The sequence below is a fragment of the Mya arenaria genome, chromosome 5, assembly GCF_026914265.1.
Source record: "Mya arenaria isolate MELC-2E11 chromosome 5, ASM2691426v1".
In the NCBI taxonomy this organism is placed as follows: domain Eukaryota; kingdom Metazoa; phylum Mollusca; class Bivalvia; order Myida; family Myidae; genus Mya; species Mya arenaria.
In genome coordinates this window covers 36909018-36936323 of record NC_069126.1, presented here as the reverse complement: position 1 = coordinate 36936323, position 27306 = coordinate 36909018, and the positions used below count along the sequence as shown (strand labels likewise).

Sequence of the window (27306 nt, the reverse complement as noted above, 5' to 3'; positions counted from 1 at the left end):
ATAGTCACAAACATTAGCCTATGTTGACAATCTTGTACCAAAACTGAGTTTATTGAAGTACTTTTATGTTGTACACTATTTCTATAAATATCATAAAGTTAGTTATATAAATATGAAGATATCAAATAGAAATATGTAATATAGTAATTACAGTAAAAAAATAATAGAAGAAAGCAGGAGTTTGTCATGACTACCTAATTTGAACTCGGTACCTCAGGACATGTAGTCAGTGACTTTATCAACTGCGCCATCAGAGAAATATATCCTTTTGCGTTGTAGATAGCATTTAAACAATGTGTATATTTACGGCGGACTCGTTAACTGTTCAATTTTGTTTTTGCTACGTATTTTTTGAACGAACTTCAGATCAAAACCATTTTTTTGGGGACAGTTGTTTTTTATCAGCTTTTTGTGTTCCATAGGTTTATATCAACCTGATGGTTATTGTTGTATTCATAATATAAAAAATGAACTCGCCAGAGCCAAGAATGCCCCTCATAGCAAGATGACATGTGTGTCGAATGGATGTTTGCCAATTATGCGTAGCATTATATACTTTAACAATTGACAAACTTATGCTTATTAATATAAGTTAAAATAGGCCTATGCTGAGCATCGGAAACCTTAAATCAGTCATATGTGCATATCACGTTAAACGTCTTGTATTTATCATCGAGCAGTCAGTCGGTGGCCGTTAGTATACAGATAGGACGAGCATTGTATCGTGTCCTAGTTGGCGCAACTTACTCAACATAATAAAAAGTGTCGAGAATTCGTACCGAGTTGCAGACGGATGGTTGGACGTTTACAGGTAGGATGATATTTGTGTTTGCTTTCAGTTGTTTAAGGGACATTGTTTATTGGACTAAATGTTTGAAGCATGAGTGGATACGTTTGCAATTGTAATAAATGATCTTGTTGCAACAATACAACATTATAATTCATATAGGGAAACAAGACAATTAGAGCAAAATGAAATGGTTACACTATTTAAATGCATTGTATTATAAGCTTATTTACCCATCAGTAAGGAATAGGTATAAGGTGAGATACATTAGAATACTCAGAAACATGAATCTTACTTACGTTTACAATTACATTTTATACAGTGTCAACATTGTTCATTTTATACATTGCAAAAAATTGAAAGTGTGACGGAAACAAATCATCCATCTATCTATCTTGCATCAAGTATGTTTGATTGGTTTTTTAAGCACTCAAAATAGTAAAACTACAAATGCGCTTTCATTAGATCAAATTAATATACATCATAACCCGACGTTCTGAATGCTTTAAAGGAATGATAAACTAAGTATATGATACTTCGATAATGCCACGGATAGGTCAGTGATAATGCATATTGGAGTGGAGATGTTGTTGGCAACATACATTGGTTTCCGCCTAATAACTTAAGTAAGAATTAATTGATAGCGATGGAAATTGCTGAGTAGGTAACTTATTTGACGAGCTTGAGGGGGCTGGTGTTACGGTTAAGGTCACTGTTATTAAATTACAAGAATGGTTTCCGCCAAATAACTTAAAAAGGAATTGATGGGTTGTGATGAAAGTTGGTGCGGATGTACCTTATGTAAAGAGCTAGCTCCGGATTGCCTTTAAAGGGACGGGGTCAAGGTCAAGGTAACTTAAGATAGAAAAAATGTTTACGCCCAATGACTTAAAGCTGCACTCTCACAGATATATCATTTTTTACAAAACATTTGTCCAACAACTTAAGTTAGAATTGATGGATAGTGAGAAATTTAGTGTGTAGGTACATCATGTAAAAAACTTACTTAGGATTGCTTTTGATGAGGTCGAGGTCAAGATCATAGTCACTGGTACTAAAAATAGAAAAATCGTTTCCGCCCAATAATTTAAGTTATAATTAATGGTTAGTAATGCAAGTTTGTGTTTCGATAGCTTACGTGTATAGTTAGCTTTGGATAACCTTTAAGTGAGTGGGGTCAATTTACAAAAAAACTGAAATTTGCAAGTGTTTATAATAAGTTAAACATTCTGCTTTCATTGGTACGCAGTGATGTCGGCTTGCAAAAAGTTTGACCATTGTCATATGCAAACAAATGAGCAAAATATATTCACATTATACTTAGTATGAATGCTGCAACAAAAATAAACACACACGCTACTTAACAAACGTAATCTTCAGTCTTTGTTTTTTTATAGAAGTAAGATAAAGGCTGCTACTTTTTCCCAGCTCATACAATAAATAAATTGGCTATAATTTCTGATTGCCCATATTAAAATCCTGGTTTCGTCGCCCTGCGGTGCTTCTAGTTTTGTGACACATCACCCTCAAAATGACATTATTATAACGTATATTGATCCTCATTTGCTCAGGCGGTAGAGCTCTGGCTTAGCAGGACACAGGGAACATTTCATTTAAGGTTCGAATCTCACCAAAACTTTGTCGATTACATTTCCTTACAAATTCATTTAAACGAATAAGACTAGAAATAATTGCATACACACGAAGTGAAGTTTATGCGCAACTGTTAACTCTGTTGAAATCTATGTAAATACATTCATTGTTTTTTTACTATGTAGATAAAACAATTATTCGACCATTGCGTGGTTTGACTAACTGACTTTATTATAGGTTATTTACGACTGTGTTCATGTTCATGAACATAAATTGAATGTGGCAATACTGGCTTATTCACGATATTTGAAATTTCATGAAAATGTATTCGCAGATTTTCTTTATATAATGTGTTACGAACTAATACTAACTTCTGAAAATCCCCACTTCTTTCTTAAACATTTGAAACAAATGTACTTATTTGTTTATTACATTTTTTGCCAGTAAATATCTTAATCATAAATACGAAAAACACACATTATAGCCACCAAAGGAAAATGTCCTAATTACGTTTGTACTTAATTTCAAACCGAGGGGAGAACGCTGACGTCAAGATATAGTTTATCATCGTGACACCCGTAGCGTGTTTTTAATAATAATATATTATAAGCCGTACTTGTTTGCGGTAGCGTGCTATGATTAGGTGAGATAATTGTTATTATTTCGAATCCAAGATTTTCGGGTATACTATCATCCGAAGAAGCTCTCAAGAAAACAGTTCGAGCGGTTCTCCATATGGTGTACATATTCTGTTACATCCCTCATGTGTTCCAGCAGTTATGCCTATGGTGTACATATTCTGTTACATCCCTCATGTGTTCCAGCAGTTATGCCTATGGTGTACATATTCTGTTACATCCCTCATGTGCTCCAGCAGTTATGCCTATGGTGTACATATTCTGTTACATCCCTCATGTGTTCCAGCAGTTATGCCTATGGTGTACATATTCTGTTACATCCCTCATGTGTTCCAGCAGTTATGCATATGGGGTACATATTCTGTTACATCCCTCATGTGTTCCAGCAGTTATGCCTATGGTGTACATATTCTGTTACATCCCTCATGTGTTCAAGCAGTTATGCCTATGGTGTACATATTCTGTTACATCCCTCATGTGTTCCAGCAGTTATGCCTATGGTGTACATATTCTGTTACATCCCTCATGTGTTCCAGCAGTTATGCCTATGGTGTACATATTCTGTTACATCCCTCATGTGTTCCAGCAGTTATGCCTATGGGGTACATATTCTGTTACATCCCTCATGTGTTCCAGCAGTTATGCCTATGGTGTACATATTCTGTTACATCCCTCATGTGTTCCAGCAGTTATGCCTATGGTGTACATATTCTGTTACATCCCTCATGTGTTCCAGCAGTTATGCCTATGGTGTACATATTCTGTTACATCCCTCATGTGTTCCAGCAGTTATGCCTATGGTGTACATATTCTGTTACATCCCTCATGTGTTCCAGCAGTTATGCCTATGGTGTACATATTCTGTTACATCCCTCATGTGTTCCAGCAGTTATGCCTATGGTGTACATATTCTGTTACATCCCTCATGTGTTCCAACAGTTATGCATATGGTGAACATATTCTGTTACATCCCTCATGTGTTCCAGCAGTTATGCCTATGGGGTACATATTCTGTTACATCCCTCATGTGTTCCAGCAGTTATGCATATGGTGTACATATTCTGTTACATCCCTCATGTGTTCCAGCAGTTATGCCTATGGTGTACATATTCTGTTACATCCCTCATGTGTTCCAGCAGTTATGCATATGGTGTACATATTCTGTTACATCCCTCATGTGTTCCAGCAGTTATGCCTATGGTGTACATATTCTGTTACATCCCTCATGTGTTCCAGCAGTTATGCATATGGTGTACATATTCTGTTACATCCCTCATGTGTTCCAGCAGTTATGCATATGGGGTACATATTCTGTTACATCCCTCATGTGTTCCAGCAGTTATGCCTATGGGGTACATATTTTGTTACATCCCTCATGTGTTCCAGCAGTTATGCCTATGGGGTACATATTTTGTTACATCCCTCATGTGTTCCAGCAGTTATGTGTTCCAGCAGTTATGCCTATGGGGTACATATTTTGTTACATCCCTCATGTGTTCCAGCAGTTATGTGTTCCAGCAGTTATGCCTATGGTGTACATATTCTAGTACATCCCTCATGTGTTCCAGCAGTTATGCCTATGGGGTACATATTCTGTTACATCCCTCATGTGTTCCAGCAGTTATGCCTATGGGGTATATATTTTGTTACATCCCTCATGTGTTCCAGCAGTTATGTGTTCCAGCAGTTATGCCTATGGGGTACATATTTTGTTACATCCCTCATGTGTTCCAGCAGTTATGTGTTCCAGCAGTTATGCCTATGGTGTACATATTCTAGTACATCCCTCATGTGTTCCAGCAGTTATGCCTATGGGGTACATATTTTGTTACATCCCTCATGTGTTCCAGCAGTTATGTGTTCCAGCAGTTATGCCTATGGTGTACATATTCTGTTACATCCCTCATGTGTTCCAGCAGTTATGCCTATGGGGTACATTTTTTGTTACATACTCTATACCTCGGTACCCAGGCTGTTCTTTACTTACATTCGGCAAATTTCTAAACGCAAATACTCTCAAATTCATTACCTCAAAACAATGTCTAACTTCATATATTATGGAATATTTAACAAAAATGCTTTAGGTAACTGACCTTTATATTGGCAAACAAAACTATAATATCTATTTAAGATGCACTTAGTCGAAAGTACTATGAAAATCAAGAAAAGATCATTGATTTGAATAAAATGATACATTTGTTTAATGAATCTACGCCCATTGTTGACTGTTACACCTATAACACAATCGAGTCAATCATATTCTGGCTCTGTATTTTGTTATAACTAAGCTAATGTAAATATGTATGTGCAAATTCACATTTTATTGCTTCAAATTCATTCCACCTACAGTGACCATGGTATTTTCCCCGTGAATTATGTAATTTGTATATATAATTAAGGCGTATCCTTAATATTATTTCACAATTCAGCTACAAAGACTATAAAATAACCCCGCTATGTCTCTACAACTCTGTTACTCTGCGTTGTGGTCATCCTAATTTGTTACAAACAGGATAGACTAGTGGTGTTCAGTTGCGCTTTTGTCCAACAGCAGTTGTCCGGATATTGGTACAAGCATAAAGGATAACAAATAATTTGATTGAACGCTTTGATAAATCGTCATATCTTTTGCGATTTTGAGCTTCATTGTATATGTACATTTACGTAACAGTTCAATTAAAATTATCCTCTATATAATTCTAATAACATTTTTTTAGAAATTCATAATGCGTAATTTTTAATTTAGATATTCCTACGTTCTTAAATGCGCCTGATGTGAAGCATACAACTAAAGTTTATGTCGAGAGTCAGGCAAGGGAGCTACTAGACAATCTAAACCTTGTTCGGTATGTCTGATGTAGTCGGAGAAATAACCCGCGATCCGAACGCTTAAAGTGACACTCTTATTCAAAATCAATACATACACATGTATAACAAACATAAATTTTGAGTGATAAACCTTCAATTTCTTATTAAATTATGCATTTATGGAAAATATTAATTACTGATAACAAGTTTATAACTATGTATTTAATAGCTGAAAACGCAAAAATGTTAAATGATTGGTGAGTGCTAAAAGATTTACGGTGATCTATTATAGTTTCATAATGTAGAAATACTGTGTTTTCTGTACCTTTCTTTCAAATTAAACATAGTATCCTTCATAAGAACCATTGTTTTCGACATGTATTAATCATTTTTGTTAAAGAAAACCCAATTGTATTCAATATAGTAAATCTTATTTGGGAATTACTCCCAGGGCATTTTTAACTATTCGGTTATCGGAGCGGTCATTTCGAGAGTTTTGATGCTGTCCTATTCACAATATTAAACGATACGCTCATATTGCAATGGCAATTGGAATGAGTAAAGAAAAAAAACTGTATTTTTCATTTCCTTTTGTTAAGAAACATAAACATAATTTATATAATTTGTTCAAAAGTAAGTTTTCATTCCAAAAAGTCTTATTCCAATTTTAACTTTAACAGTTCGAACGCACAGGTATTATAAAAATTAGATAAATTGATAGATACATTTATTTTGGAAATAAGTACATGGTACATGGTTAACTAAAACAACATGTTTATAATGTTAAACATGAATTACAAAATGATCCATATAAACCCATCACATGAACACCAACACAATGATGACACGACAAAGAGTCAATTCTTATTTCCATTGTGCATTGTGCAGGTGGCATGACATAGAGAGGCAACATCGACAATTATCTGGATACATGTTGCCAATTGTTACAGACAAGATATATTATATATTTCAACATTATCACAAAATAAGATATCACGTATTCCTTCAAGGATTCACAAAATAAGATATCACGTATTGCTTCAAGGATTCACAAAATAAGATATCACGTATTGCTTCAAGGATTCACAAAATAAGATATCACGTATTGCTTCAAGGATTCACAAAACAAGATATCACGTATTCCTTCAAGGATTCACAAAATAAGATATCACGTATTGCTTCAAGGATTCACAAAATAAGATATCACGTATTGCTTCAAGGATTCTAAAGTATGTTCATCTCTGTAAAAATAAATAAATTTTAGGCGAAACTGAATTTACTTTCAATGTTTATATAATATGCTTGATATTTTGTCTGACAGTAAACGAGATGATACTCTAGGTGGGAGGGCTTTCATTGCGTTAAACTTCATTTTTTATAGAATTATGATCTACAAGTTTGTTGACATTCTGAAGTTGGAGTGTCTGGTTATCATCTTTTGTCATTTTTCCCCAGACAGTTAATCGTTATTTTATGGTTTCATAAAATTGTATGTTCATACTGATGGACCCGACTCTTAAACGTCTTTGTTTTTATTAAACAGTTAGTCTACTTTTACTTTAAAGGTTTTTTTTTACTTTCGGTCTGAAATACAGGTAAAACTATGACATTAGCGCCACCTTCTCAATCGTTTCAATGTATATTTTAAAACAATTACTGAACTTTTATTTGATCTCTTTTGGCCAATTTAAAACAAATATACTTAAAGGTAATAGCCTATCTGACTCAATCAGCATTTAAAAAGGAGTATACTTCTTATACAAGTGCATATAAACCATATAAAATTCAAAATTCGCCGACAAAAATCCAGCAGTTTACTATATTTTGTCACGGTAGAAGCAGAAACGCTAAAAAGTATGATATTGACACATTTAGGCCTGGTTTCACCTATGGCAAGAGAATAAGTTAAACGGAAATATAACTCGATTTGAAATCGTGCATTCGAGTGAAATCGCTAAATTTCAAATAACATGCGAATCTCATTGGGTTTTCTGCCCAGTTCTCCATATCTATGACGTTAAAATACAAGTATGCTAAGCAAGCAAAGACGATCAAATCCGACCTTTTGATTGGACAATTAACTGGGAAAACATATTTATTCTTTTAGAAAAAATGTCTATGTCTCACTGATGAAAGGGTAACAGTTTGAAAAAGGATGAATAAAAGTAAAAGGAAAAAGAAGAAGTTTAAAATTGTGCATTTGAGTGAAACCACCAACAAGCAAATACGACTAAATACGGCAATTTGATAAGACAATAATCTAGGCCACCATATCAATCATTCTTAGAAATTGTTTGTAGTGGTAGGTGTTGTCAATGTCAAGCATTAACGTCTCGACTTACAAACACTAGTCTGTCTCTAGATAGCCGCTTATATGTTAACCCCGGATTGCTGTCCAATCAGCTGGCTGGATTTCCAATATATATTTGCTTCGACTAACTTGACTAACTTGTCTAGATTGGCAACAATGAGGGAGATAATATACTGGGAAGACATATCAAAGTAAAAGTGTCATATGCACAGAAAGTGGATGATCATCACCGCCAATTTTAACTTAAAGGGTTTTCATATTTTTTTCATATAACGAAGATATGCGCGAGTTCATATTTTGAAGAATGTCGATTGGGAATGGACATATATTGCAGAAATAATGTCACTTTTTTATTTTAAATGTTTATACCCAGACATAAAATGGTCTCTTTTGGCATATATATATATATATATATATATATATATATATATATATATATATATATATATATAACAATCAAAACAAAGGTTTTGACGCTTTTAGCAAATCCTAGATCACTAACCCACTATATTTTTCACTATCTTATTAGATTTGCGATCAAAATGTCACTGGTACGCAGGTAGTGTAATATATGCCCAATAATGCCAAGTGTAGATATTGTCTGACATTTGATCGGTCTTAAAACTCATACCTGCTTCTAGACACAGACGGTGAAAAGAATCGCATCTTGGCAAATTGGAAAAGCAAAATACATCTACTATGTATTTATAACGACATGATATCTGCCATAATACACCTATCATTTCTATCTTTGATTTTAACTTCCAATACATCCTGGAATATAATACAGACTCCATGGTTAAATGGTCGTCTTTTGATAACGAAGATGAGAATTTTACATGCGTAGTGAATAATGACAAACGTATAACGGTTATGAACTTTTCTCAACATATATATTTCAAGATGTGTTTAACTTTGGCGTTGATATTTCTGATTTCTCGTATCATTTTCCTATGTTTCGTACATTGAATTGTTAAGACAGTGCCGCTTTTACGAGTAATAAAGAAAATGGACAAAATCGTACGGGTAATGATGAATATGTCAAATACAAATGGCTTGAAGAAGGTATCAACATTATACAAAACATTTACGGATGCAGCAAACAGCACAAATGTAATAAAATCCAAGCGCTTAAAGCGTTGAAAGGCTTCCGGCCAACAACGTATTGTGCGTGTAGTCATGTAATTTTATCAAATTTAATTTGACAAATTAACATTAACATCTTAATAAAGTGTATGCGTGCTCATGGATTCCTTTGCAAATACCTTTAGTTTTTTTATGCTGAATTAAATCAAAACCATGGCGTGTCAGTGACTCATTTAAAACAGTATGGACTGATACGCATATGAAACTTTATCTGGAACGTTGGTTTCACAAACAATGCACGGCCACGGATAAAGCATTTAAGCGTTTTTAGTAAAATACACTCTACACTTAAAACATAACTTAGTAGTATTTCGTTTACTACCAGGGTATGCCCGCTTAACCAAAATCATCCGAAAACAATGCATGTGACATGTTATTTACATATCTAAGGTTTCTTTCTACAATGACAGGATCCTCGCTCAAATTCCTCTGGATCGAATCATCCACATACGACATTGCCTGTATATATTTATGTATATTAATATTGCCCTCAAATAATGTCACTCGTGCACAAAATGAACATAATTTTATCTGTGGTTAGAAAGATTGCAACATGCTCAAGACGCTGGGCTGTTACTGAAACAAACTGAGAATTCTTCACACACTCCATTTCCATTTGGCATTACATGACAAATCATAGCAGGCCTGAAGCCAGTTGAAGCGCTTTTATTTTTATTGTAAAACGAGTATCATATGGCTTTAGTAATGGTTAAAATTTAATAGTATGTATCTTAAGTATATCTTAATAAAAATATCAAGTAAATGTCGATTAAAGGCTAGTTTAAACATAGAAACTATATTTATATTTACACAATGGTAGATTACGGTTATAAAAGTCTGCACGCCTAGCAGCCTACAGCCTAAAAACTACATGGCGTTTTAGCAATGAACAAAAAGACGGGCGAAAATATGCGTGTGAAACAGAACAAATCGCACAAAGAGCCTGCAATAAGTGAACAACCAGAGTGGTGGTGTAGTAAATGTGTGCTGCTAAGCAAAATAAGTTTACACTTGCCAGTTATGTAGACGTTAACGTTCTTGACAATGAATTAGCGTTTGACGAAATTACAGAAAGTATCATTGCACTTAAAAGGAATTGTAGACCAGGAGTATACTTAGGCTTGTAAATCAAAATGTTTTAGAATACTCATTAAATTAGTGTCCCTTACCTGAAAGACTTGTTTAACAATGTTTTCAGAACGAGCAATTTTGCCACATTTTTTCCACAAAAAAGGGAGCAAGGAAGACCCAAATAATTACCGCCATTCCCTTATTAATAGTACGAGTAAAATATTCAACAATTGAAAACATCTTTTATTTACAAGCTATAATTTAAAAATACCTGTGTTAAAAAGGGAGAATATAGGTCTTCTACGTTGAATTTTTTTAACAGCATTTGACTCTTGTATACACGAAAACCTTTTGAAGAGCTTACTCAGAAAGGGGATTAAAGAAGATTCAGGTAATTCAGTCAAATATTCAAATCGATGTACGGACACGTAAATTCGGGTGTTAATGTTAAACATGGGTTGACTTGATACTTTATTTTATCAATAGGAGCAAAACAGACCGTTTAAGTTCACCTTCAATTTTCTCTTTGTTTATCGATGATTTAGGGGACATTTTCAAATTTTTTTTGAGAAAATGGAATATATATAAACAATACAATTAACGATACTAACGAAACGTATGTCTTGCTTTTTGCTGATGACGTAGCCAGCGTTGCCGATACAAAACAAAATCGTCAGCGACAAGTTAACTACATTGGTGAATTTTCGTTCATTATCAGTGCATATCAATACAAAAAATCCAAAACTATGGTCCTTCGACATGGTGGTTCACTTCATACATATAAATGTAAAAGTGGTTAAATAATGGAAACCAAAAAGAAGTTGTTTCGTGTCTATAAATATCTCGGAGCGTATTTTGCTCCAACCTTTATCATGGACCAAATCTCAAGACATACTTCGAAAACATCCAAAGCAGCGGCAATTATTTATAAAGTCTAAAAAGGATTTGGTTATTTTCAACCAATCGACGCTGTTGAGTTATTTGATTTTGTGGTGAGTACTGATGCCAAACCTGTGTTATTGTTCAGAGATATCGCTACGGTGAAACGCTACAGTGAAAGGTTTGAACGTTTTCATAAATATTTTGCAAATATGTGGCATGTCTGAATCGCTATGTATAAAAGTGTTTCGCTCAGAGCAAATGTTAACGGCATCCCCTAAACGTCATTTAAATGACAGGCAAAGTTAACACAAATGCAAAATCACAGGTACCCCTATCGGATGTTCAGAGATTTAGACGCCGCTGGCAAGACAATATGGGCAACAAGAGTCAAAATACTTTTGTTTGAAAATGTTTCCACTATGCAATGGATGAAATCGGGAATTCTGATCACTTTATCTTGTTGACTCGAAGATTGTGGTATCCAGAAGTTACAATATTATGTCAACACTACGCCAAAGGCATTACACTACAAAAACTTCGAAGACTCCTAATTCCGGAAAGATACCTTTCTCCCACCTCAGATAAGTAGATCCATTAATTTAACCATGCTAGAAATTCTTTTCTCCCACCTCAGATAAGTAGATCCAATAATTTAACCATGCTAAATATTCTTATCCTGCCCACGGGCGAAGATAAAATGCCCGTATGGAACTTTTTTAATGGTCACAACATTGTAATTACCTCCCTTGTTGAAGACTGTCGTCAGTAGCACCAAGGAAATCGTGTCTTATGGTAATGTTTAGAACGCTAATTAATTATTTCTCGCTTCAAATGTCACCATAAAACAGTTTTCAAGCACCATTCAAGAAATAATGCTTCATTCTCCTTAGAACTATTTAAAAAGACCGATTTGACAATTAACATTAACTGGATCATTGCGCGCATATCCATGACAACCACGTGCTATCGCATATCCATACTCAATTATTTTCACTAAGCACAAAAGATTTCCAGCAAAAAATATATTTTTACTTAATTTTGTTTAACTGAGGTGGGAGAAAAAGCATCTACCATAGCCGCTCGTGTAAGATAGGTTTATCCCGACCCTCGCGCAGGGTGTTTTGCGGAAACTCGGTAAACCTCGTTTCCGCAAAACACCCTACGCTCGGGTCGGAATGAACCTATCTTACAATCTCGGCCATGGGAGATACTTATATTCTCCCACCTTAGATAAGTAGATCCAATAATTCAACCATGCTAGATATTCTTATCTTGCCCACGGGCGAAGATAAAATGCCCGTATGGAACTCCTTTTTAATGGTCACCACATGATTGTAACTACCTTCCTTGTTGAAGACTGTCGTCAGTAGCATCAAGGAAATCTTGTCTTATGGTAATATTTAAAACGCTAATTAATTATTTCTCGCTTCAAATGTCACCATAAAACAGTGTTCACGCACCATTCAAGAAATAATGCTTCATTCTCCTTAGAACTATTTAAAAAGACCGATTTGACTATTATTAACATTAACTGGATCACTACGCCCATATCCATGACAACCACGTGCTATCGCATATCCATACGCAATTATTTTCACTAAGCACAAAAGAGTTCCAGCAAAAATATATTTTTACTTAATTTTGTTTAACTGAGGTGGGAGAAAAAGCATCTACCATAGCCGCTCGTGTAAGATAGGTTTATCCCGACCCTCGCGCAGGGTGTTTTGCGGAAACTCGGTAAACCTCGTTTCCGCAAAACACCCTACGATCGGGTCGGAATGAACCTATCTTACACTCTCGGCCATGGGAGATACTTATTTTCTCCCACCTTAGATAAGTAGATCCAATAATTCAACCATGCTAGATATTCTTATCTTGCCCACGGGCGAAGATAAAATGCCCGTATGGAACTCCTTTTTAATGGTCACCACATGATTGTAACTACCTTCCTTGTTGAAGACTGTCGTCAGTAGCATCAAGGAAATCTTGTCTTATGGTAATATTTAAAACGCTAATTAATTATTTCTCGCTTCAAATGTCACCATAAAACAGTGTTCACGCATCATTCAAGAAATAATGCTTCATTCTCCTTAGAACTATTTAAAAAGACCGATTTGACTATTAACATTAACTGGATCACTACGCCCATATCCATGACAACCACGTGCTATCGCATATCCATACTCAATTATTTTCACTAAGCACAAAAGAGTTCCAGCAAAAAATATATTTTTACTTAATTTTGTTTAACTGAGGTGGGAGAAAAAGCATCTACCATAGCCGCTCGTGTAAGATAGGTTTATCCCGACCCTCGCGCAGGGTGTTTTGCGGAAACTCGGTAAACCTCGTTTCCGCAAAACACCCTACGCTCGGGTCGGAATGAACCTATCTTACAATCTCGGCCATGGGAGATACTTATATTCTCCCACCTTAGATAAGTAGATCCAATAATTCAACCATGCTAGATATTCTTATCTTGCCCACGGGCGAAGATAAAATGCCCGTATGGAACTCCTTTTTAATGGTCACCACATGATTGTAACTACCTTCCTTGTTGAAGACTGTCGTCAGTAGCATCAAGGAAATCTTGTCTTATGGTAATATTTAAAACGCTAATTAATTATTTCTCGCTTCAAATGTCACCATAAAACAGTGTTCACGCACCATTCAAGAAATAATGCTTCATTCTCCTTAGAACTATTTAAAAAGACCGATTTGACTATTATTAACATTAACTGGATCACTACGCCCATATCCATGACAACCACGTGCTATCGCATATCCATACGCAATTATTTTCACTAAGCACAAAAGAGTTCCAGCAAAAATATATTTTTACTTAATTTTGTTTAACTGAGGTGGGAGAAAAAGCATCTACCATAGCCGCTCGTGTAAGATAGGTTTATCCCGACCCTCGCGCAGGGTGTTTTGCGGAAACTCGGTAAACCTCGTTTCCGCAAAACACCCTACGCTCGGGTCGGAATGAACCTATCTTACACTCTCGGCCATGGGAGATACTTATTTTCTCCCACCTTAGATAAGTAGATCCAATAATTCAACCATGCTAGATATTCTTATCTTGCCCACGGGCGAAGATAAAATGCCCGTATGGAACTCCTTTTTAATGGTCACCACATGATTGTAACTACCTTCCTTGTTGAAGACTGTCGTCAGTAGCATCAAGGAAATCTTGTCTTATGGTAATATTTAAAACGCTAATTAATTATTTCTCGCTTCAAATGTCACCATAAAACAGTGTTCACGCATCATTCAAGAAATAATGCTTCATTCTCCTTAGAACTATTTAAAAAGACCGATTTGACTATTAACATTAACTGGATCACTACGCCCATATCCATGACAACCACGAATTATCGCATATCCATACGCAATTATTTTCACTAAGCACAAAAGAGTTCCAACAAAAAATATATTTTTACTTAATTTTGTTTAATTGAGATGGGAGAAAAAGTATCTACCATAGCCGCTCGTGTAAGATAGGTTCATCCCGACCCTCGCGCAGGGTGTTTTGCGGAAACTCGGTAAACCTCGTTTCCGCAAAACACCCTACGCTCGGGTCGGAATGAACCTATCTTACACTCTCGGCTATGGAAGATACTTATAATCTTGCCCACGGGCGAAGATAAAATGCCCGTATGGAACTTCTTTTAATGGTCACCAGATTGTAATTACCTCCCTTGTTGAAGACTGTCGTCTGTAGCGCATTATGGAAACCTTGTCTTGTGGCAATATTTAAAACGCTAGTTAATTATTTCTCGCTTCAAATGTCACCAGAAAACAGTTTTCACGCACCTTTCAAGAAATAATGCTACACTCTTCTTAGAGCTATTTAAAGACCGATCAGACCATTTACATACTCTAAATAACTGCGCGAATATCCATGACAACCACGAATTATCGCATATCCGTACGCAATTATTTTCACTAAGCACAAAAGAGTTCCAGCAAAAAAATACATTTTTACTTAATTTTGTTTAACTGAGGTGGGAGAAAAAGCATCTACCATAACCGCTCGTGTAAGAAAGGTTTATCCGACCCTCGCGCAGGGTGTTTTGCAGTAACTCGGTAAACCTCGTTTCCGCAAAACACCCTACGATCGGGTCGGAATGAACCTATCTTACACTCTCGGCCATGGAAGATACTTATAGTCAATGGATATGCCTTTTATTCTAAAGAAAGTTGTCGCGGAGCTCCGTTGTTTTAGTCATGTGCTGCAAATTGAAAAATGTTTTTTAGACCGGGATATTAGACTGTGTCCCTTTTATTTGAAAGGAAATGTTGTGTCCATTTTATGCAAGGAGCACATAGGAAACTGCTACATATCATTAAATCTGTTTTACAAAATGTTGAGTATGATAGAAAGGATCTTATGTGTATCGCAAAATACATTTACAATGCTTTCATTATTCGTAAGCAGTTTTTGAATGGCATGTGAATAAATATTGAAATATGTGTGGCACATCGGCTAGCAAAACCATGCACAAGTGGACTTGTCGTACAGCTGGCATAGCTAGCCGATGGTAACAATGGATTACTTGACCAGATATCGATATAGTATCGTCATTGTAAATACACATTATATATGTGTTAGCTAAATATTGGAAAACATGCGCATATTAACATATACCAAAAACTACTGAATAACCTCTGTCACCACTATTGTTTGATTATCTTATGATTGCCGGAGGCCTTGTGTTACAATACACTATATGTTGCTATGTTATGTTCTGTTATGTTCTATTGTATTATGTTATGTTATGTAATGTTATGTTTGTCGTTGAAAGTACTTGTTATCAGCATAGTAAGTTTTGTTGGGTTCTTAAATTGAATATGGTTACATCTTCCTATATTTTGCTTTTGAATGACATATTTCAGAATGATTCTAACGGAAGCTTTTCAGTTGCTGTCTTTTACAACATTCGTTGTAGCTGTTCTGTCGCAAACTGTAGATGAACAGGTGCGGGCGTACCTTGAAGGTTTGTTTGGAAACATATATAATTAAACATGGATTTTTTGCTTTTAAATATATCTACAATATATAACAATTGGCGATCGAAGAAAAGACAGACATAATATGTTTTTTTTCTTAAACAACTAATAGGTATCCTACCTATTAGGATACCTATTAGTTGTTTTAGAAAAAAAAACATATTATGTCTGTCGAGGGGTATATTTGTCCGTCTATCACCAAGACATGGTGGGTTCAATAAATGTATTCTCATGGCCTCGCAAAAAGGACAACTGTTTTGGTCTTACCCGGGTCACCATCGAATTAAGGAAAATAATAAACACTAAACTAAAAAAAAAGAAGATTATATCATGGTACATCTCTCGTTGCCCTTCTGCTTGCAGACTCTGGTGGCTACAACGAACGGGCCACAACGTTGTCCAAAACTTATACAGTCGCCTCCTGGATCTATCACACCAACATTACATCCCACAACCAACAGAAAATGGCAAGTACAGATACAGACAGTCAATGTATCTGAGAAAACTAGTACAGCAATGAATAGTCCAAAAGGCAACCATAACAAAACCGGGTAAAGCATGCAAACGGAAGGCCAGGCCGAAACTACTACTACTACTACTACTACTACCACTACTACCACTACTACCACTTCTACTACTACTACTGCTACTGCTACTGCTACTTCTACTTCTACTACTACTACTACTACTACTACTACTACTACTATAACAATAACAACAACAAATTTCATTATTACGTCTACTTCTGCTACTACTACTTCTACTACTACTACTACTACTACTACTACTACTACTACTACTACTACTACTACTACTACTACTACTACTACTACTACTATTACTACTTCTTCAAAACTATACAAAAATAATTTTATATATTTAATTTGATATCTAGACTGAACTGAGTTTGCAGTGGTCCGAGTTTGCCAAGAATGAGTCAGTTAAAGCGTCGGAATTCGATCTCAATGCCATAACTGACGCGTCCTTGAAGCGACAAATTGAGAAGATTCTTGATGTGGGGATATCCGGTTACGAGGATACCAGTGTCTTGAATAAGGTTTGAACACTTTACAGTTGTGTCTTGTATGCAATTGCATTTAAAAGTATTGTTAAAAATACTGAGAGCTAAAATAATAATAGAATTGGTGAATATGTGTTGTTGTTTTTTTTCCTTTTCAAAATTCATGTATCATTTACTTTAGTCGATTTATTTGAAACCGATTTCTACGCCGTCGGAAATTCGCTTTTTATCATGACTTTCAATCTTGTTTTCTTTTACCATTTTACTATTTAAATCTCATTACAATGGGCGTATACTATAGGTTTTGCGAGACTGCATCTTTATAATTTTGATACAACTTACGACTTGCATTTCACCGTCACTTAATTTTGTTTCATAGTAGGTGCATGCTTTTATCATCTCAGATAGCGGATCTTGAGGCTGAAATGACCGACATATACAGTGCTGCAGAGTGGTGCAAATCCCAAGGCGAATGCTACAAACTTGAACCAGGTAGAGCATATCTTAGTGTGTTTGCCTAGTATCCAAGCTTTAATTGGTACTTTCCATCTCTTGTTTCATAAAATATGGATTCACAAACGACACTTTAAAAAAAACAATAATCTGCAGGTTTGACTGAGATCATCACAAACAGCAGGAATTACGATGAGCTGTTGGCAGCATGGAAGGGCTGGAGGGATGTGAGCGGTAAACACATGAGAGCGAAGTACCAGGAGTTCGTGGAGCTTATGAATATGGCTATCAAGGCAGGCGGTAGGGCTTGGCTATTCACCTTTGTATGAAAATATTCAGAAATTGTGGTTAAAAATGACTTTATATTGAGAAGATCTTTCAGTGTTGAAGATACTCATTTCCTAGTTGTATAAGTATATTGATTGATATGTAGTGGTTCAATCAATGATGTTCTAAAAACCAAATACAATAAAATCAGGTATACACGAGTGAGATGGTATTGAAAATGATTTAATTCACATTCGCATTTCCAAACAGGCTATTTTAAGTGTTGTCAACGTCAGGCGTGGCATTGATTGTATTGCATTGCTAAAAATTCTTCCTAAAGAACACATTTTCTTGGCACTGCTTTTTTCAGAGAGGTACAGTGACATGGGGGACTATTACCGGTCGTGGTATGAAGATCCTCAGTTTGAGACTGACGTACGCAATTTGTTTGACGAATTAGCTCCCTTGTACGACCAGCTCCACATTTACGTGCGTAGGAAGTTGAAGGAACATTACGGCGCGAATAAGTTCCCAACATCCGGCCATATTCCTGCTCATTTATTTGGTAAACAGTCACTGTTTCAATCCCAAATATACCTTGGTCTTTGCTTAATAAGTTGAAATATTTAGATTTTAGATACTTCAGAAAGTAGAAGTGGAATCTGCAGCGAATCAATCCAAGGACATTTACCATTCGAAATATACATATTAACTACCAGCCCACCCTTATCTTGTTTCTGTCGTGCTTTTAAAAATCACATAGCATAAACATGCATATGTGCAGACACAATCAACATTCACGGGCGAGTCCGTAATATCGTTGACCGAGCATAACTCCTTTGACAGTATTGCGTGTTCTGCAATCAAAATGGATGACGCTGTTCAAATAAATTTCAAAATCAAATAATTAAATATATTTAAGGAAATATGTGGGCCCAGGGATGGAGCAACATTTTCGATCTCTTGGCACCCTACCCTGAGGCCGACCAGACCAACCTTACCAAAGCTATGATCGACCAGGTATGGTACTGCATAGTTGTGGAAAAAAAACTATTTCGAGTTAGCAAAATCAAATTCAGTCGATATAGGATAAAGATGATTTGCATGTCGGATATAGATCACGAAGTATATTGGACCCAACCTGCTCTGTCCAATCGGACACAAGTTGGGCCGAATTTAATTCGCTACACATCGGACCGATATTGGACCTATATCATATGCCATATATTTATATAGCCGTTATCGGATGCAAATCGAAAACGATATTTGAATTATATTGCTTCGTCCATTGGATGCAAGTCGAACTGATAATGTATATCGGATATAGAATACATCGATATCCGATATGACCATGCTAACTGGGCTTATCAACCAAATAGAGGTATTAGCTCACAACACACAAGTATATGGAGAAGCGCAAAATGTATTCAAGTACCGATTATATCCGACTATGAGACATTCGGATCCACGTACCGTCTGTCCATATCTATTCCAAGTTATCCAATTGAGTCATACTTGATATTTACTTTTATAAAACGTTCAGCTTCGAACTATACTACATATGTATTGATATTTGCAATGTCCAGTACATATTAATTATACGGACTAAAATGAATAGTAAAACTGTACCATTCCATCCCAGAACTACAACGTGACGCACATGTACGAAATGGCAGAGGAGTTTTTCACGTCCATTAGACTCAAGAAGATGCCGGACACATTCTGGACGCACTCTATGCTGGAGAGGCCACCAGACCGTGACGTTGTGTGTCATGCCTCCGCCTGGGACATGAACAACGGAACAGACTTTCGGTAATTGAAAAAGTTATGTAATTATAAAAAGATTAAAAACACACCAAGATAATTCAACCCCGATATACAATATACTGCACTAAATCGAAACATCTTGAGGCCACATGTTTATATTCTGGCAGTATATAAAGTTGATATTGTTTTACCTATTTTGGTCAGCAGTGAATGGATGACATACTGTAAGAAGGACTTGGTAGATTTATTAATCGCATTAGTATGTCGCTACGACTAGCATGCGCTGAACTTGTCCTTACAGGATCAAGCAGTGCACGATTGTAACAGGGGACCAATTCAACACCGTTCATCACGAAATGGGCCACGTACAGTACTACCTCGAGTACATCAACCAGCCTTACCTTTACAGGAGCGGCGCTAACCCAGGTATTATATATAAAAAAGTTTTTTCGGAAAAAGTCAGTGACTGGTATTGTACTCACAATCCTGCATGGTATATGTTTCCGGAGTACTTATGTATGCACGTTCAGACATGTGCTAGTTCTACATATATACGCATATTTCATTCATGTGAAAGTACACACCTCGATATACCGGTAGCATCTGTGGTGATATATGTGTGCGTATAGCAGAGATGACTCTGACACTTGCAATTGATACATCGATTTCCTACATTGATATTGATAACAAAAACTTCTTAGTTATTTAAAAACTGGAGCGCATAACGTACTCACTGCTTAAAAGTGTGACGGAAAGTTTGACTGAACCCTTAAACGTAATAAAGGAAGAAAATACACACAAGTTTAGTAATACTTGCCTTGGCTTCTGTTTCCAATTTTTTGTTATGTCATATCTATACAGGTTTAAGGAGTCCAATCAAATTGTTCGTCACATTCAGAGGACCAACTACTGCAAACCAATTAAAGTGTGTGCCTTAGGAAGAATATAAGGTTCACGTACCATTGTTATTATCTAGATAGGTAAGAAATAAAGAGACCTTGGGATTACAAGGTTGATTTTGATCTGCTCCTCTCACTTTAAACGAGTGTTGATTAAAGAAAATGAATACCACGCGATCCGTGCTCAGTGTCATTCTACAGATATTTCTAATAAGAATAACAAATTTCCAGGATTCCACGAGGGGGTGGCAGATATTGCAAGTTTGTCGTTCCAAACACCAGAACATTTGAAAGAGATCGGATTGATTCAGGAGCTTCCAAGCGGAAATGGTAGGTAACATAATTTATCCGTGTTATGTAACAAGAAGTGGAAAATTGTAATTTCTGGAACAATCTTTAGTCTCTTATATAAGGGAAAACCTCACTATCTTTGTTTTAGTACAATTTGTCATATTTTTGTTTTCAAGACTTCTCATACAGAAAGTTTTATTTTCATTAGCATGATTAATTCCTTTTATTCTGTAAATCAAGTTAAACTCAATTTTTTTTTCCATGAAATAAGATGATGAAGCTTGTTTCGGTTAAGATTTTCCAGACATTGGAGTAAGTAATGGTCTTGTCATGAAAAAAAAACATGTAGCTTTGATATCAAATGTTTAATTCCAGAGGGAGATATCAACTTCCTGTTCCAAATGGCGTTACGCAAGGTGGCGTTTCTTCCATTCGGCTACCTGATTGATCAGTGGAGGTGGAGTGTGTATAGAGGACAGACCACGCCCGCCAATTACAACACTGAGTGGTGGAAACTCAGGTACGTACGTGTGAACGTATTTGTGAACATAGTCCACCGATCTCTTAATCATTTTGACCGATTCAATCGTAACTTGTACATCTATGGCACACATGTGAATCTTTGCAGATGCCAGTATCAGGGAATTTCTCCGCCCGTAGAGCGATCAGAGGATGACTTTGACCCCGGGGCCAAATACCACATCGCATCAAATACCCCCTACATCAGGTTTGTGAAATGATTACAAACATTTATATTGTCCGTAATCAATTAAAAAAAGCCAGTGATAGAGATTGCAATGATGTTGTTACTGCTGGTGCTGCTGATGATGATGTAGCTGCTGTTGCTGCTGCTGATGTTGCTGCTGCTGATGATGATGATGATGTTGCTGCTGTTGCTGCTGTCGCTAACGATATGATGACAATCCCGACGATGGTAACAATGGCTATGACAATATCAGTATAGAGAATTTGATGATGCTAACAACAATGACGATGGTGTCGTTGCAGGTATTTCGTGAGTTACGTGCTACAGTTCCAGTGGCACCAGGCGCTGTGTGAGTTGATAGGAAAGGCAGAACCGCTACATCGCTGTGATATCTACCGGAACATCACCGCAGGAAATAGACTCAAGTACGAGTACATATCTGAAACTATTTTGACGTATTATGCTTTACAACCAGTCTAATGGTAATGCAAGTCATAAACGACACAAGAGAATAGGTTGTAGTCGTATAGTTTGGTATTGGCGAAATGCTGCCCGCTTTCGGTTCGATTAGATTACCCCATATGCCTGCGAAGAATTTACACAACATTCATTTCTCATTCATCAGACGTACGACAATGCTGACATTCGGAACTTCTCGGCCATTTTTATCGAAAACAGCCTCCGATGTATGCCGGTACATCAGTTGAAGTAGTTCGTGAATTATGTAATAAATTAAATGTAGTGTTTTAGAGTTGTATTTATTGATCTAAGTTTAATTGATTGCCAGTGAAGTGTATTATTGCAAACATAATTAAGATTCCCAAGAGTTAAGTCATAAAGTTTAACTGCTGAATAAAATTACTACGGGATCTACTTGCAGCGGACTTAGACGTATCACGTTTTGAGTATGTAAACCGCCTAAATACATCCGAGGTTGTTTGTCGATAAAAATGGCCGAGGACCTCCGAATGCAATGCTGAACGTCGTACGCACCATTTGGGTCTCAAAATTTTAAAATGGTCTGTTTCATGTTCTCATCATTAACAACATATTCATTTAGTTCATTTTTTGCGCAAATTGTTTCCATAATAATTGCTAGCGTTTATAATTGCATACCACAACCTTTGTTTTATTTTCATGTGATCAATGTTTCCCCTGTCAGAGAGATGCTACAGATGGGCTCCTCCAAGCAGTGGGGCGAGGCCCTGTTCACGCTCACCAGGGGGACTTCCGGTGAAACCAGGAAACTGAGCGCCGCCCCGCTACTCAGTTACTTCAAGCCCCTGCAGGTAATGAGGAGCAGTGTAACGCCGCATAGCAGCATGGTTATTCAACGGATGTTTTGCACCGTGAATATGCAACATGCTCAGTGTTATTATTTTATTGCGATACATACATCGTTATCAACTGTATGCAGATAATACAATATAGAAATAACATGAAGTAATTATGGTTATGTGTGTCAGGCTTCTACAATTTTAGATGTATAGTAAACATACCAAAATATGCATGGTAGTCTGTATCACACGCATAAGCTTTTTTTTAAAATTTAATCTAGCAGCTATCTCCATTGTTCCTAGCTTTAAAGTTCATTGCATTGAACCTGTACATTACCGTGTTATGTAGGAGTGGTTGACGCAGCGAAACGCCGAAGCAAGTGATACTGAAATCTGGGACAAAACCTCGTGTCCACCTGGCTCATTTCGAACTACTTCCGGTGGAAATGTCGTCACGCCCGGAAATCTTCTTCTCGTGCTGTTGATTACTGTTATTTTTGCAATTAATAAAGTTTAATCATTTAAACATGTTATAGCATTTGTGGTCGGTGCATTGCTTGATTATATAGATTACTCTGACAATAAAAAGGTACACCTTTGTAAACAATTTAAGCAGACGATGTTACACATTTGTAAATAGTTAAAGAGAACGACGTTACCCATTTGTGAATAGTTTAAGAATACGCATTTACCCATTTGTAAATAGTTAAAGCATACGACGTTACATATTTGTAAATAATTTAAGCAAAAGGCGTTACACATGTGTTTACAATCCTAACGAAAAACTAGCATTTGTTCAAATTATATATATTTAAATCCATGATATCTCGGTAAAATGTATAAATATTTCTTTTCTATATTTGATATTTCGTATCTTTCATTACAAAAATAAGAACTTTATACAGCAATTCTGCAGCATTTCTTATTTGGTGATACACCCATCACGCACTTTTATTTTTATTTTGTACGCACCAAGTAACGCTTGTATTGTGTATAGCAACATAATTGTCTGAAACGGTGCATTCTGGTGTAATTTATGAATATGTGTATGTTAAGGGGGTGGGCGCGGGGAGTGCCTCCCCAGATGATTCCGCTAATGAATTGTATATAACTAGTTAAAATAAAATTATATATACAGACAATATAATAGCTTGATTTGATCTGCATGTAAAATAGCTTAAGTGTAATAGATATGTTTATACACTAGAAGAGCATATCGAGTTATGTAGTTCACATGTTTCATTAACATTACATATATTTTGTTAATGAATAAACAGACTGGATCTTTCCTTATGTGGAGTTTCTTTTAAATAATTCCCTGTCTTAATACGAAGGTGTTGGAATAACACCATGTTTTACGAGTTTCTATGAAAGCAGACGGAAAGTAAAATGACTTCCAATTTTTCAGATAACAAAAACGAAATATTGACCCTTGTTCCTTCGAACCCTTTTAGAGAGCCCGATTTAATTAGTTTTGGTGGAATTAAGGTCCGCAACCGGCAGAAGAAGAAGAAGAAGAAGAAGAAGAAGAAGAAGAAGAAGAAGAAGAAGAAGAAGAAGAAGAAGAAGAAGAAGTAGAAGAAGAAGAAGAAGAAGAAGAAGAAGAAGAAGAAGAAGAAGAAGAAGAAGAAGAAGAAGATGAAGAAGGAGAAGAAGAAGAGGAAAGAAGAAGTGGAAGAAGAACTCGTACAAGCCTCCTTTATGCGTCGATTATAACATTATTTTCCAAAACACTTATCACTGTGGGGGAATGGACACCGGATATAGCTCAAAAAGTGATGAATCGATTAGCGTTTGATTTTGACATATGGAAAGTTTTCTATCTTTTTTCGTATTCTATGGTGATATATTTATCAAAATTGAAGAGTTCTGAATACCTTGATCCTGTTCAATATACGACTTTGATGGAAATGTGTCTCCTCTTATGTATAATAGCCCAATTCTCGCCGAAAGTTGCATGATCGCTTACAAATGTTCATTTATGTGGTACGATTTCAAACATAAATCAACAAATTGAAAATAAGAATAAAAACTGAATCGAGCGATTTCATTGTAATTACATTATCCAGTTATGTGAAAAATATCAATACGATATGTTTTGTTGTTACGGAGATATTCATATCTTTTGATGCCCTGGCGGTTTACTGGGGATAGATGAAGCAAATAAATAACTGCACATTGGATAGCTATTAAGTGGACTGAGGATAGTAACGATGTAGTTAGAATAACGAGACTGTGATATTTTACGGCCATTTACCTACACGCGAGCTCGTGGAAAATTGTTTGATGTTTTCCATATCGAGGGATGAGAGAAAAAAATGTTGCTGTTTTGTGTATCTGCATGCACTTAAAACTGTTTCATTTATACAGATTAGTTAACCATGATGTGTTCTTCACATGCATCAACGTCCGAGTCGCAAATATCTAAATATTTGAAATACGCCGGTAATCTGATTAATTGAAGAACACAAAACATGTGGCTGTAAAATTTATGTGGTATTTGCTATTCATATATATAGAATTGCTTTGTACATCAATTAGGTACGTTTTTGCACACATAATTTAGGCATCAGTATTGAATGCAATATTGTGATCAGATTTGGAACACGTTAAGCTGTTTTCTAAGCTTGGGTCGATGTTGCTATTACTTAGAACAGAATAATGGTCTCTGCTCGTTCACTTCAGTGAGAAAGTATGTATTGTGACCCGACCCTGATATTTAAGCAGCTTGCATATATATATACGTTAATGTAGGAGAGCATGGATCAAACTCATTGTTAACTAAAGTTTGCTCAATAATTTCTTATCAAATTATACTCTCACTTTTTGCAGATTATTTGAATGTTCGAAATAGACATACATGCAAACAGTGTTACTATCAATCGTTATCCCATTTTACATGTTATCACAAGGATCTCAAATTTGAAACTATCCCCAGTACATAATACGGCTATCCCCAGTACAGTACTGTGAACGTTTCTTAGGGCATATCTTTAACAGTTTAAAAGTTACATTGCAATTTCTTACAATAAAAATAGTTAAGCGTATGCTTGTGAAATCCTTCGATTCACATTTTTTATTTATTTGATATATTTCCTAAAAATAACAACACTTGTCGAAATTCTGTAAGTTTTGAGGTGATCATCTCAGATTTGAAGAAACATTTTTCGATGTCTGCTAAATCGTAAGCACTTTATAGTATACCATAGGCCAAATTTAGCATTCAGCTTTTAGTTCAAACACTTGCTTCGTTTATGGATTCAGTAGATATGCGTTAACACAGCAAGATCTTACCTCTGGTAAAGAAAAACAACTGCATAAATGTCTGTTTACTTATCACTTTTTGAGCTATATCCGGTGTCCGTTCCTATACAATGCTTATGGTAGAAATCAAACACATGAGTGAATGTTTCCTTATTATATCACAATCCTTATATATCTTATAATACATTTTCGGGACCGTGTTAATATTGCTCGGAAAAGGCTTATGACTCGTGTACGAATAGTATTCCTCTGGGTGATATTAACGAAGACCAGCTATTTGTGGTTTTCACTCAAACCACAAATTTAAAGATACAATGTTACTTAATAATCTACATCATGTCATAAACACACCGACTTATGTCATAAATTCTGGAGTTTCTGAAACTATTTCATACAAAAGTGATCATTTTCGACTTACGCATTCATTAAAAGAAAAATCGTATCAAGTTGTTTTGTTTTTTCAATGAAAAGAAAGGTAAAATAAAACTATAAAAGAGCGGATTTTAACAGCACTGATTGATGTGTATTAAACGAGGGAAGTATTGACGGTGCCTTAAATGAGTTTACTTATATGTTAATCAAAAAAGCTAAAAAATGCATCCTAACCATCTTTGCAACTCAAGTTACGAAACTTAGACAAGCTTTGGTACAACTCAGAATGTAGAAAACTAACAAACAAGCGTGATAAGATAAAGAAAAAAGCCACTTTATCGAACAAGCCAAACGATTGATAGGAATATAAATAAATAAGGAACATAGTTACTATCATGATAAAACACGCAGAGGAAATATTTTACTGTAACTTGGAAAACATAATGGTTGAGTTTAATAGTTCAAATCCGCGTTTATATGGAAAGCTGCTCGAATGCTTAGGACAATAGGATACCTCCGGTACACAACCCAGATAATTTTGTTTCTATATCGTGTGTGGACGACCAAAATGTTATTTTGCCGACATTTAACATCTAAACATGGAGCAAACTCAGTGGTACATCGGTTCCCGAACCTAAAGTTAACGACGTTATTGATCAGTGTGTGTATACCACGTGATAAATTACGTCATACATGCTACGTCGGAAGGCAACATTTTGCTTAAAATAAAGAATTACGTCAAA

At 35.8% G+C, this 27306-nt stretch overlaps 1 protein-coding gene across 1 annotated transcript; it reads left to right on the top strand.

Moving 5' to 3' along the window:
* The first annotated feature begins 655 nt into the window (after positions 1 to 655).
* LOC128235050 (angiotensin-converting enzyme-like) lies at positions 656 to 24220 on the top strand. Its single transcript, XM_052949753.1, has 16 exons — positions 656 to 811; positions 16133 to 16233; positions 16610 to 16713; positions 17142 to 17303; positions 17672 to 17759; positions 17877 to 18020; positions 18358 to 18552; positions 18910 to 19007; positions 19630 to 19799; positions 20056 to 20180; positions 20885 to 20983; positions 21320 to 21464; positions 21573 to 21671; positions 21953 to 22075; positions 22813 to 22939; positions 23277 to 24220. The coding sequence occupies exons 2-16, from the start codon at positions 16134 to 16136 to the stop codon at positions 23442 to 23444; spliced, it is 1947 nt and encodes a 648-aa protein (XP_052805713.1). The 5' UTR covers positions 656 to 811; position 16133; the 3' UTR covers positions 23445 to 24220.
* The last annotated feature ends 3086 nt before the right edge of the window (positions 24221 to 27306 follow it).